This window comes from Strongylocentrotus purpuratus, unplaced genomic scaffold, assembly GCF_000002235.5.
Source record: "Strongylocentrotus purpuratus isolate Spur 01 unplaced genomic scaffold, Spur_5.0 spur5_scaffold_2, whole genome shotgun sequence".
NCBI classification, from domain to species: domain Eukaryota; kingdom Metazoa; phylum Echinodermata; class Echinoidea; order Camarodonta; family Strongylocentrotidae; genus Strongylocentrotus; species Strongylocentrotus purpuratus.
The window spans coordinates 7325500-7338161 of NW_022145605.1; the positions used below are offsets into that span (position 1 = coordinate 7325500).

Here is a 12662-nt window from a genome sequence, read left to right on the forward strand (position 1 = left end):
CGGTAAATTTTTATATTTAATTTTTCTCGAAAGCAGAAATTTTTTAGGGGCTAATTTTTCTAGTGTTTATAATACATCCTAAGGGGCATCCAAAATAATTATCAAAATTGTAAAGAATCGCTATCTGGCCATTTTCAATATTTCCCAAAACTTTGTATTACCTTTCAGGTATAGAAAATGTTCAAGAGATTGAATAAAGCATTTAGTGTGAATATCATTCTAATTCACCTCGGAGAAACCTATTATAGAAAATCCTTGAATCCAAAATATCTCATCGATAATTTAGTCTAAGACACCGGGCCGGAGATGTGAAACAGGTGAATTATTGATGACACTGTTTAGAATCTGAGGTCCACGTACTTGATATAGATTTACTCCCTTGCATCATTGATGAACTTACGTATCTATATAACAGCCTTAAAGGTATATGTGTGACGATTTTCGATCCAGTAAATTGTCTTCATATTGACTGTTTAAATGCGCTATAATAATTTATTCAGGCTTATAACCGTGACGCCTACTTCAAATGCAGGTTCGGAGATCCACGGGGCGTGGACATATAAGTGTCATTAATATGTAAAATAACAATTTTCATGCTAACAAAAAAAGCCTAGATGAAAGATGAGGAGACCCTGGTAAAAGAGTTTTTTTACAATGTATATATCAAATTCGTGTAATTCATGTGCAATTCAGTTGTGAAACTGTCATTCATGAAAGATGCAATAAAATACCATATATCTACCTATGATCTATCTAGTAATAGTTTTAGGGTCCCCACTGGACCAAATAATTGGTTGGTACGTACATATAAACATGATAAGTATATATTTGCGACTATCTATTAAGATAAAGGTGGTATAAGAAACAAGAAGTCAGTACACAAAATCAGGAGATTAGAATTAGACGGGAGAAAAGAGAGAAATATGAGATATAATGATACTACAACACAACAGCTATGGGTACAGCACACAACGGGCACAAGATAGACAACACGGCGGGGAGGGAATAAAAAGATGACAATCTGAAAATATTCATTCAGACACATAATATCAAAAAGAAGAAATGTTACATCTATAGTAAATTAGTAATAGACTCTACATGTATAATAGATAGACACCAAAATAACTTTAAAAAATGAACTACTCTATCGAGTGTACAATGCAGAGACACTACCAGTTTGTTAATTGTTTAATAACGCTAGAGCCAAGAAAGTTCCAGAACCTAGCTCCAGTACAAACCAAAGTAAAAGTAGCTTTGTCATTACTTGGAATAATAATAATAATAATAATAATATAATAATGAACGTAATGTTAATATAAACCATATTTCTCATCAGATTCAGATCATTTTGTATACAACAACAAAAAATAAATCAATCAATCAACCAAAACTTTGAAGAAAAACAAAAGTTAATACCTTTTGTTGTACTGGGGGGGGGGGGGGGGGGGGGGGGTAGACTAGACTCGAGGAGTTGATCTAAAAATAACATACTATAGATGACGTCATGCATATGTTGCTGAAGTTAGCAAGCATATTACCAATTACAATAATATTCAATAGTGATTGCATTACATTTATAACATAACAATTAATTTATTGATATCTTATTCAATTTTTGATAAATTTTAAATTCATATAAAATTAATTAAGATATCTATATTACAATTTATGTTCTCAAAGATCAATTTTAGTTACATTTCTATACAAACTTTCTACAGCATGATCTCAATGAACTTTGATTGATCTCTAATTTCAGTATTTCATGAAGGGCGATCGTCAAAATAATAAGACTATGCGAAGGAAAGGAGAGTAATTCGTGAAATAAAAGCAATGTTCAAGGCGAATTTTCCTGATGTTTCCGATTAGATTTCTTCGGAAACGTTGGGTACTGGCTGTGATATTCCTTCTGTCAGTAACATATTATTTATATGAGACGTCGCGTCAGGTAAGAAAGTTGTCATTTATTGTCGAGTTGCTCCTGTGCTGTGCTACTGTGACTGTTTTGTTGTGCGTGTTGCTGTAGTGCTAGTGCAAGTTGCTAGTGCCCGATTGCCCGGCCCGGCAGATTGACAATGCTTTGGCTGAGCTGTGCTTTTGTGAATGGACATGCATGGACACTGTGACACAGTGTGGGGTTCGTTCCTATGACTCTGGGGAGCATTTCACTAGACCGTCATCATTTACAAGTTTGCTGACAAACTATTGAAAAGCATGTATTATTAAATTTGGCATGCATTGCAATCGATCGTCCGCATAAATCCTAAGGAAGACGGACAACCCATAAAAGTAGACAGTGAACTGGGGGTATTTTATTACGTGGAATGCGTTTTTCGCATTGCCAGCGCGCGGATCAGGAAACCCTACACCGTCAGCAGTAGGGGCGCTGGTCCGAGAATAAGGATCGTCTTCGTAAACACGGACCGATGCGTCCTCAAAAATAAGGACCGTCTGCATTTTTGCAGACATTTCATATTTTTGATCGGTGCATTGGCGATGCAAAAAACGGATTCTGCAATGATTTTCTTGATGCATTTTACATTGACATTGTACAGAGACTTTCACATTATAAGCAATAAATCCTTGGGAAGACGGACAACCCATAAAAGTAGACGGTGAACTAGGGTTATTTTCCCCCGGGGAATCCATTTTTGGCATCGCCAGCAGGCCGTTCTGTAACATGAAACCCCCAGAGCGCCGATGAAAAAAAACGTCCTCAAAAATGCAGACAACCCTTATTTTTGAGGACGCATTTTGTCCTCGTGAGGATATCCTTGTTTATGAGGACGATCCTCATTCTTGGACCAGCGCCCCTACTGGTCAGAGTGCACAAAAAAAAACGCCGCGATAACGCGGACGATCCTTGTTCAGGCCTTAAATTTCGTCATTTTTAGGGCAAGGCCAGTTTGGCCTCGAGTACCTCATATTTTTAAGGGCACCAAGGCCAAAATATTTTTACAAAAAGGGCATCGAGGCCAAATATTTTACAAAAAGGGCATCGAGTATGAGGCCAAAAAAATTGATTCTACTTTTGTTAGATGTCATGTGTATTTTATGAAACTTGTGTGGGATCAATTTCCCATGACTAGTTTTAGCACCAGCTTCTTCACAGAATGTATAGAGGTCTACGGTACATACAAACAAGGCGGCGGCCCGCAAGCCTTAGATTTAGCAGCCAGGAGCAAGGGGCAATTTTTTTTTTAAGTCGCCCTTTGCCACAGGAATTTACCAGAGCAAGGGGCAATTTTCCAAAAACAGATAGGCCCCTTATCTAATCATAAGTTCAAAGAGAGTTGTTAATTTCATAATGTGAATAGATCGAACGATCAATTTAATAACTTTTTAATCTTAACAATATGAACAGGAAAGATTGATTAAGAACATTAAACTTGCACATTAAACAGTAGTCTAAAGTAACTAAAAATATTGATGAGCAAATGAATAAATAAATTGTCAATTTCACAAACATCGAAAGTCAGAAGGACTTGGCAAGTTTACCGGGCCGGGTATCCCAAATCAAAATCGCACCTCACACACAAACCTTCCGCCACTCTCTCGGTAGTAGGAGCAAATTTGAAGAAATTATCTTTTTAACTGTTGTATAGAAAGGTCTAGATAGGCCTAACTAATGAAATAAGATGTAAAAATGTCCTTATAGACATTCGACAGCTGAAAGTGACACGCTCAGCTCAGTTGCGTAACGTGCATTCACGAAACCAAAATCGTTCCTCGCACACACACTCTCGCCACTTTTGGTGGGAAGCTGTCGGGCTGGAAGTTTGCCAGCGAAACCGATGCACCCTCGGATACTCGCAGCGCGTAATTTTACCCGGACTCGAAACGTTCGTCTTGGGAGGCTGGCGGGGTAGCTTTTTGAAGCGAGGTCGGCTGGTGGCAAAATGAGAGTAATTACGATCGAGAACATCGTAGGTGTTCTTAACTTATTAATAAGATAATTCTAAATTCTATTTGAGATAAAATAATAAACTAGACCTACAAACAAACCTCGACAGATCTCTAATGACTATTTGAATGCTTGTTTATTTCTCCATTTGACGATTTGTTTTCTTGATCCTGCCTGGCCTTTGATTTGTACGTACGTACGTGCGTGCGTCAACAACATGCACCATATGCATCTCATGCGATCGCATGAACGTACGTGCGCTAGCGCATTGCCTATATAATAACAAAGAGCGCATTTTCACGGCACTTATTAAAGCACTAAATACGAAGCTAGAAGAGAGCTCGTGGGCGGCAAACTGTTCGTGATTCGTGTATTTTTTCTGTTCTAATAATTTATGGGCGCATTTTCACGGAAAACACTTGCGCCTTGCCGTCTAGTTTTAAGCGCAATTGGTGGTTTTATGTGCGCAAATTTTAAAAAAAAGGGCACGTCCAGTTGGAAAAAAGGCACGTCGGCCAGTTTGAAAAAAAGGGCACGGCCTTTTTGGCCGTGAATTTATCTTTTTTTGGGAGGGCACCGCGGCCAGTCATAGGGGCATCGACGGCCTGGCCGTCGATGGCCGTCGATTAATTTAAGGCCTGCTTGTTCTATAGCACGCAAGTTCTCCGCGTTTACAAGGATATCCTTGTTTATGCAGACGATTTTCATTCTTGGACCAGCGACTGCAAGCTAAAGCGAACGGCGTATGAGCTAGACTTGCATGCAACGGTAGGTGAGCAACAGCGAAACAATACACGCAATCATGCAAACGATAACGAGCTAAAGCAAGGTAAATCATGCAGGGAACGCAGTTATAGGCAGTGACACGCCCTCCAAAAAAAAAGAGGTGTGGTTACCTGTGCTAAGCCACTCGCTATTGCTCGCATTCACTTGTTGCCACTCGTGTCCGCTCGTAGGCGGTTTGACCTTGCGTTTGCTTGCGATAGTTTAGAGAATGTTAATACTAGTGAGCAACCAACGCAGGCCTATGCGCTAGTCTGCCTTTTGAGTTCGTGGTCAGCATTTTTCATTGCACTTGTTGGGGTATGACTGCCTATTTCTGCGTTTTGGCAATACGCAGCGATACGCATATGCAAAGGTGTGACCGAGGCATTAGAAATGGTAGTGCCCTGGACATTTGTGATGTGTGCAGTGTGATTGATAAATGATGTGTAACTGTTTAAAGGAATAGAAAATTTTAGGAGGGTGACTGAAGAAATTTTTCTACCTCAGTCTGAAGTAGGTCTGAAGTAAAGACTCTCAGAAACTGCTTTGTCAAGTAAATCTAATGTTAAAGGGAAGAAAAATCATAAGAAAAGAGGCGTAAATATTCACTTCTGAATGACAAACGCCTATAAACTAAAATGACAACAACAACAGTCATGTTATTAACATGTAAGAAATTGCATGTCAATCTGTGCACTTTTGATAGTCAAAATGAATTCTTGGACATTTTTAGAGGAAGCTTCTAATACTCATTACTCTATTTCTTATTCTACTCATTAACCAGGTCCCAATCACCATCTCAGACCAGTTCCAAGATGTGGTACCCACACCACAGCAGATATCATTAAGGACCAGGACTAGCGCAAAACTCAAGTTTAATCTCACATCCTGCAGGAATTCACGCCAGGGAAAAACATTTGTGGTCGATGAAAAAGGTAATGTAAATGAAATGTTGAAGTAGGTTGTATTTTAAAGAACAATGCCATGCTGAATTTATCAGAATTAAAGCGGGACTGCGCTACTTATAGCTACATGGGCCCTCTATATAGCAAACAATGCCTAAGCGGTACCCGTAGGACCCTCATTAAACCCTTTTTCTCATGTTAATTGAGAGCTGAATTGATGAGGTAACCACCTGTTAGTGATCACACAGGGAGGTCTAATCCCTCCTAGCCAAACTAGTGCAGATAGGCTTTAAAACCTAGAAAACCTCTCCCCCCCCCCCCCCCAGAAAAGCAAAAATAGGGCGACTAACATTGATCCTAGTTACCGGTAGTGGTCCTCACCGTATATGAAATACTTGTTAAAAAGGTTACATAAATGCGGCAGTATGATAAGAATAATCTATTGATTGGAATGCACTAATAACAAAAGTAGTGTATATTAATTGTAAGTGACAGTATATATATTTTTCACAAAGTTTAAATCTTCTGTACTATTTGTTTTCTTCCCCCTAGCATATGTATGCTCATGGAAAGATCTGCTAGCTAACGGTTGCTGTAACCCAGAGGCTAAATCCAGCTCACTTCACAATTGTAATGGGTGCTCAAAGAATGGATGCTGTGTTATGTACGAGCGTTGCGTATCATGCTGCATGCATCCAGAAAAGGTAATTTCCTTTCACAGATCCCATTCTAATGTTGGAATTTACATGTAATCTTATTGTTTGGTTAATGACAGAAAAAAGGTTTTCACTGGATCTAAGTCAACTTGCACTGAAGATCTAGTAAGTACTAGAAAACAGTGATAGAGTTGCCAAATGATTTTTGTTGGTAACATATGATAGCTCAGTAATGGATACTGAAAGTTGAGGATAATTTTTCTTATCTCACCTGCACGATATGTGGTCACAAATGACATTATAAAGTAGATGTAATTTCCAGCAAGGTAGTTTGTACTATATTTAACAACTCACTCTTTCTCTCTCTCTCTCTCTCTCTCTATCTATCTATCTCTCCCTCTCCGTGTCTCTCTGTCACTCCCTCTCTGGCCCTTTCTCTATCTTTCTCTAAACAGGAACGCGTTTTACAGGACATGTTGGGAAAGGCCAGTCACACATTCCGGTTATTATTTCAGTCAGTAGCTGATCATTTTGAGCTCTGTCTAACTAAATGTCGCACCTCATCCCAGGTAAGTCAAGTCTTTACGTAGCTCTTAATATTTTCACTTAATGTCAAAATGTGTTCTGCATGTACTGAGGGTTTAGCAAAAAGCATGTCAATACAACTTCCACTATGAATATGACTGACAAAGAAAGCGGACAAAATATACAGTTCCTCAGGTAGACAAAGGAACATCCCTTCACTGCTATTATGTACAAATGTGTAGAACAGGTGTCACATGCATATTCACCTTTTTACATAATAGCAGTGAAGGGATGTTCCTTTGTCTACCTGAGGAACTGTATATTTTGTCCGCTTTCTTTGTCTGTCATATTCATAGTGTTCCTCCAAGACCAACCCTCCCTTTGTTCCTTTGTCTTCCATTACCCTCAGGAAGCAGGTAGTATTTATACAGGAGGTAATTGTTTTAAGAAGGTAGTTATACCCCAGGTAGTTATCCTAAGGAGTATTTTTCCCAGTGATGGATGTATTGTTGGGTAGTTTTTTAAGGAGGGAAGCATTTTAGGGGGGGGGGGGGGTTGTCTTCATGTTTAGATGTCCTAGTAACGTGAAAGAGTTGCATATGTCCAAGCCATCTGTGATTGTTTTGCAGATCTATCGGGTGAACATTGAGAAATCCATGATTCTTATATCATACATTCTCTGTTCATATTTCACTCTTTCTCTATTTATTCTTTCTAATGTTTAAAACTACAAATACAGTCTGCAATATTGCTTTGAGCTTTGTTTCAACAAATTATGATTTACAGGGATGCCAGTTTTGAGGCAATAGCCTGAATCCAGGCCCTGGAGAGTTATTTTCAGACCATCGCTTAGGCTTTTTTGTGTACAAAGTAGCTCATTCTAGGTGATTTTCAGACCCTCTGATCAATTCTAACCGGCATCCCTGGATTTAACTGTGATTGGGTTATAAGGTCAGGGTTAGAGATAGCATTGGATCCAGGGTTGAAGTTAGGAAAAGGACTTAAAACAATTTCACACAGGAGAATTGGTTGTACAACCCTCTTGTGATCTCCAGCCCTAGGACTCGCCCACTAAACCACAACATCTCTACACCTCTTTATCTTTCAGAGTGTTCAGCATGAGAACACCTACAGAGACCCTGATGCCAAGCACTGCTATGGAGAAATTCAACCAGAACTCAAGCTCAACTCATAACCTCCGTGTGACCTCATGACCTCAACTATAAGGTGACCAAGCCTTCAGGGATATTGTTCAATTTCAGAAGAATGGTTCACAAAAGTATTCAATGTTTATGGGTGTTCATTCCATGGTTGCAGATAAAGGGATTGTCAGCTTATTGTTTCACATTGATTGGGGGGGGGGGGGAATATGTTTTTTTTTTAAAGTTTAGATGGCCTCAGCATACACAAAAGTACTGAGTTAAAAATTTCTCCCTGATTAAATTTAAATGAAATTTTCAAAATGTAACTTGCGAGCAACAACTTTAAAATGGTTACTGATACATGTATGTTTTTTTTCTCACCATATCAACTATACATACACATGTACATGTCAATTTATACACAATTTAAGATAAATGAAAGTTAAAAAGATCCTCTCAAGAACCATGTTTTGGACACGCAACTCTTGTCATTGCATTATCTATTTGATAGCAATCAGTGCATAGACTTTGCATGCATTTGTGAACCATAGTCTACTCTCGGTTGTGTTTAAGAAGTTTATATTGCCAAATTTTTAAACTGAGTGTGCTTTTATATTACATTTTAGCTTCAATAGTTTGACTAACACATATAATTTTCTTAATGACTGTGTTTATTCCTTGTATTAAGATGTATGTATAAGGAGAAGTTTTGTCCAAATTCAATTGCTGTACAGAAAACATAATGACAGTATTGTTCTTGTTTAGTTTAGAAAGTCAAAAGTATTACGAATTGTTTTCATTGATAAAAAATGATAGACATCATGTTTACAAAAGCCTGGTGATAATTGTATCACTCACTCCTCTCTTGCACATACGCATGACGAAAACAAAAATATTTCGAACAAAAAAACGCAATATCCCAGGAAAATGGGCAGGATCCTTATTTATTGTACATGTCGATTTTATAGTGAACACCCCCCCCCCCCCCAATGTCACTCTGTACAGTTCATATGGATACACCTTGGCTTTTCACTGTCATCTTATTCAGCCATGTTTATCACTCACTCATTTATGTTTGGCAGATTTCATGCATGGTGTTTCTGCTTTCGTTTATTTTCCTGTTACTAACTGGATGTTTGCTGTTTGGGGGATATTAGTTATACTTTGGAGTCAATATTTAAACTTAATTGTACTGTTGCAGAATATTCCATTATGAAAATTTAGCGCGACCATTCCTAGTTCGGTATGTGTAAATAAGATCTACAGGTACATGTACATGTAGATCAGAAATGCTTTGCTTGAAGATTCATAAAACATGGACATTTGCATGTACTGTTCTTTCACTTGATCTGAATTAATTACACCACTCCACTTGAAGCAGTAAAATTTTGACTGTGCTTTTAGTCCGGCATCTTTACTTTGTATTTAGAAGTAACATGAGAGCAGGGCTCTGTTTAAATTGTCATCATTATCACAACTCGTACATTATAATGTGTGGTCTGTTCCTACTTTCTTTCTCTTTCTCAGTCCACAGCTTTGTCTGTAACATGTTCTTGCCAAAATAGTTATGTTGCGGCATCAGAATAAATTATTTTCCAAATAAAGTTGCATGAAAAGTTCTATAAATCACCAATTGTTCAGGGATTTTATTGGTTAAACAATAAGGGCAGACTTTTGTATGAGCTTTAAAAGGGGCTAAACTCTATTTTGTGGGGAAAACCATGTCAATATATAAATTTATATAGACAGAAAATATAGATTTTTAAGACATGTATTGTAGTCTTACATGTGACTCCCTTTTGTTTTTGGTGATTTTATAATTTAATTAATTCAAGACATATATATATAGATATTCTTTTACACCAAAGTTTTATAAATCTGATAGTATTTTTCAAGTTTTCCGCTACTTATTTCTTGTCGATGTTACATGTTATTGGCATCACAATCACATTCTGTTTAATTTTTCAAGGGAGTGTAGATTTATATTTTACAAGAACATGTACATCATAAAATTGAAGAGCTTTCATCATTGATACGATGGTTTTAGTTTCCACCACTGTAGATAGGAACACTGATTTCTTAAAATCTGTGAATTATTTATTGTTAATTATTAAGTATATGTGAAGATCTTGTAAATAGAGCAATGATGAGTCTCAAATAACTCCTATCATTGATGTACATACTGTAAATAGCCATTATTTAGCCAGAAAATATAAAATACAAAGCTGAATTTTGCACTTATTGAATCCGTTCATTTCTATTGATTGTTGAGACAGATTTTTCTATTGTAAGTACTCTTGTTAGGCTGTCATTTTCTTTACTCGTTCATGGACCAACTGCATGCACATGTTTGAAAGCCATATCATGCGGTAATGGAGAAATAAATCCCAAATTATGAAATCAAGATCTACTTAAATAGTCATGCTTAAAGATGAAGTTGAGTTCTGGTCATGCGATTGCATTGTGAAAGAAACGGTGTGGAACCGACCAGAAAAGGTTGATCATCTAGCATATAAGAATTTGTGTGTATTGCAAGGTTCTGGAATCATCAAAATGATAAGAAATGTGGCCAAGTCTTGGTAAAGTTACAAACACTTGCACAGAAAGATGTATATGGGACTACACGAACACGTGGTGTAAAAAGCCCCCCCCCCCCCCCCCCCCCCCCCCCCCGATTTTTACGATGTTACATGCATATTTAGAATATGAAGGCATTTGAAGAGCCAAGCTTTTCAGGGAACATGTCTTAACTGATGTTCTTCCACACTTGCATAATAAGAATGAGTAATGCTTACAAATTATTTTTCACCTCTTCCCAGAACTCAACCTTCTCTTTAAAAGAAGCTGTACTTGCTACTTTTGTGGAAACAAAATTGTTGGTGATTGCCCATGCCTGATTGGTCATGTTAAGTCACCATTTAAATAACTTTTCAAAAACAACATGAACAGATAAAATGAAACTGGGTTGAATTGCTCCAAATTAAAGAACTTAAAGAAGGATTGAAAACATAATCCAATCCTTTGCAGACAATTATTATTAATAGGTATTCAATTGCATTTACTTTAGCATTGATTTTCAATGTCTTTTTTTAGTGATGCTCCATGAAAATCACAACTTTGAATGTTTGTCTTTCTTTTACTTTCTGCTTTAATAATGATTTGAATGTAATTTACAGTGTTGGTGAAAATGTTTCAGTCAAAGAGATTCTTTGGTATAAACTTTGAGCATTACCCTCTTCTAATGATTACTTTGGAAAGCACAGAACTTTGGAAATCATGTTGAATTTTGATTTGCTAGTTTGCTTTATCATCATTTTGTTGTGATGATGTTTTATGAATAGGTTGACATGAATATTTTTCAAGATGAAATATTAATTTGAATCACCAAAATAAAAACTGCATTTTAATTGATATTTAAAAGCATATGACATGTGCTTATATACATGTTGTATCTAAAAGTGTTTTTGTCTTCTCAACTCTTTTTAAGGCCTTTTGAATAGGGCATCTTAAAGATGATATCTTGTCTGAAATAAGAAAGGAGTTACTGTCATAAATTGGAGATCATAAATAGAAATTTTCTCACGAAACTGACAACATTAACCAACACTGTGGATTACATTCATTTCTGAAACTGAAAATTATGCTGTTACTGTTCAGTCTTAGTTTCACAGGCTATTTTTCCACTAATCTACTCAACAATAAATTATTTGTGAAAACTATTCATTTGCATTTCAGTGTTTATTTTGTGTGTGTCTGTGCTTCCACAGGGGGGGGGGGGGGGGTAGAACGATAGGGGAAGGTTAATGTTGTAGAAGTCCAAGTGAACACCAGAAAATTTTGTTTACCCGTCCACATCTTTTATAGCTTCAGCATTCTTTGGTTCTTCTGTTTGTTATGACACCACTGTTATTTCTACAAATTCTGTTTGGTATTCTATGCTTTTATCTTTCTGTGCTTTGTCCCCCACACATTATTACTTATTCCAGTCAAAAAAGGTCTGATATCAAATGAGTCGAATTTAAGGTAATTAAGTGGTTAATACATGGGACCTCGTATCTAAGAAGACAGGAAAAGAAAAAAACTTGTTTTAATATTCGGTCTATTTTGGAAAAATAATGCATGGTGACTTTTTGTGTCTAACCAATATTCTTCAGGAATTAATGTAATACACTGACACAGTTGTTTGTGCATGGTAAGAATGTGTGATTTAGAAAATGCATAATGGTGACTTCATTCATTCATAACTCATTCCTTTCTCATTGATTAATATCATCGTTAACCATTGTTCATCCTTTTACTTTCAATAACATTGTTTCTAAATGCATGTCCTAAAAACTTGTGGGGTTGTGTGAATAAAAACCATTTGTATGCATTTTTGTAAGCAGTCACACTAAGGTATGGATAAGATCACTGCCAAGTGTGTAGAGAGAGAAAGAGAGTGGGGAGAGAGAGATAGAGAGGGGGGGGGGGTCAGAGAAGGAGAGAGAGTGTGTGTGTTTAAAAGTGATGAATTATGCATGTTTCTGACATTTGGTTTGTTTTCAGGTACATGTACCAAGTCATCCAGAGTCTTCCTGCTTGTGTAGCAAGTCATGCAGTACTTTTAATTTTCACCTTGACCATTTGATGCACGTATTACACCAGACTTTTTATGCTGGCTTGGAACTTTGAAATGGATCAATGGTGGGATGAAATATGTAGAGCATGAGAGAATACCCATCTACAAAGCAGAAGAAAAGCCCCTACATTGCATGGATATAATAGCAGG

General features: G+C 37.1%; 1 protein-coding gene across 2 annotated transcripts; it reads left to right on the forward strand.

Annotated features, from left to right (window-relative positions):
* Positions 1-1747: 1747 nt before the first annotated feature.
* Positions 1748-12551, forward strand: LOC592673 (UPF0454 protein C12orf49 homolog). 2 transcript variants are annotated; one of them, XM_030991550.1, is made up of 6 exons: positions 1748-1945; positions 5451-5601; positions 6124-6275; positions 6683-6796; positions 7861-7979; positions 12440-12551. In XM_030991550.1, exons 1-5 carry the CDS (start codon positions 1853-1855, stop codon positions 7945-7947), a joined length of 597 nt encoding a protein of 198 aa, XP_030847410.1. In that variant the 5' UTR covers positions 1748-1852; the 3' UTR covers positions 7948-7979; positions 12440-12551. The 2 variants fall into 2 exon arrangements, with proteins under 2 accessions (XP_030847410.1, XP_030847409.1); XM_030991549.1 differs by lacking the exon at positions 12440-12551 and having other exon boundaries at positions 7861-10294.
* Positions 12552-12662: the final 111 nt, after the last annotated feature.

Excerpts from the sequence above, each read along its gene's own strand:
- LOC592673 (XM_030991550.1), top strand. The coding sequence starts at position 1,853 with ATGTTTCCGATTAGATTTCTTCGGAAACGTTGGGTACTGGCTGTGATA. Across the intron at positions 1,946-5,450 it reads TATATGAGACGTCGCGTCAG|GTCCCAATCACCATCTCAGA; the intron begins GTAAGAAAGTTG and ends CTCATTAACCAG. Across the intron at positions 6,276-6,682 it reads GCTGCATGCATCCAGAAAAG|GAACGCGTTTTACAGGACAT; the intron begins GTAATTTCCTTT and ends TTCTCTAAACAG.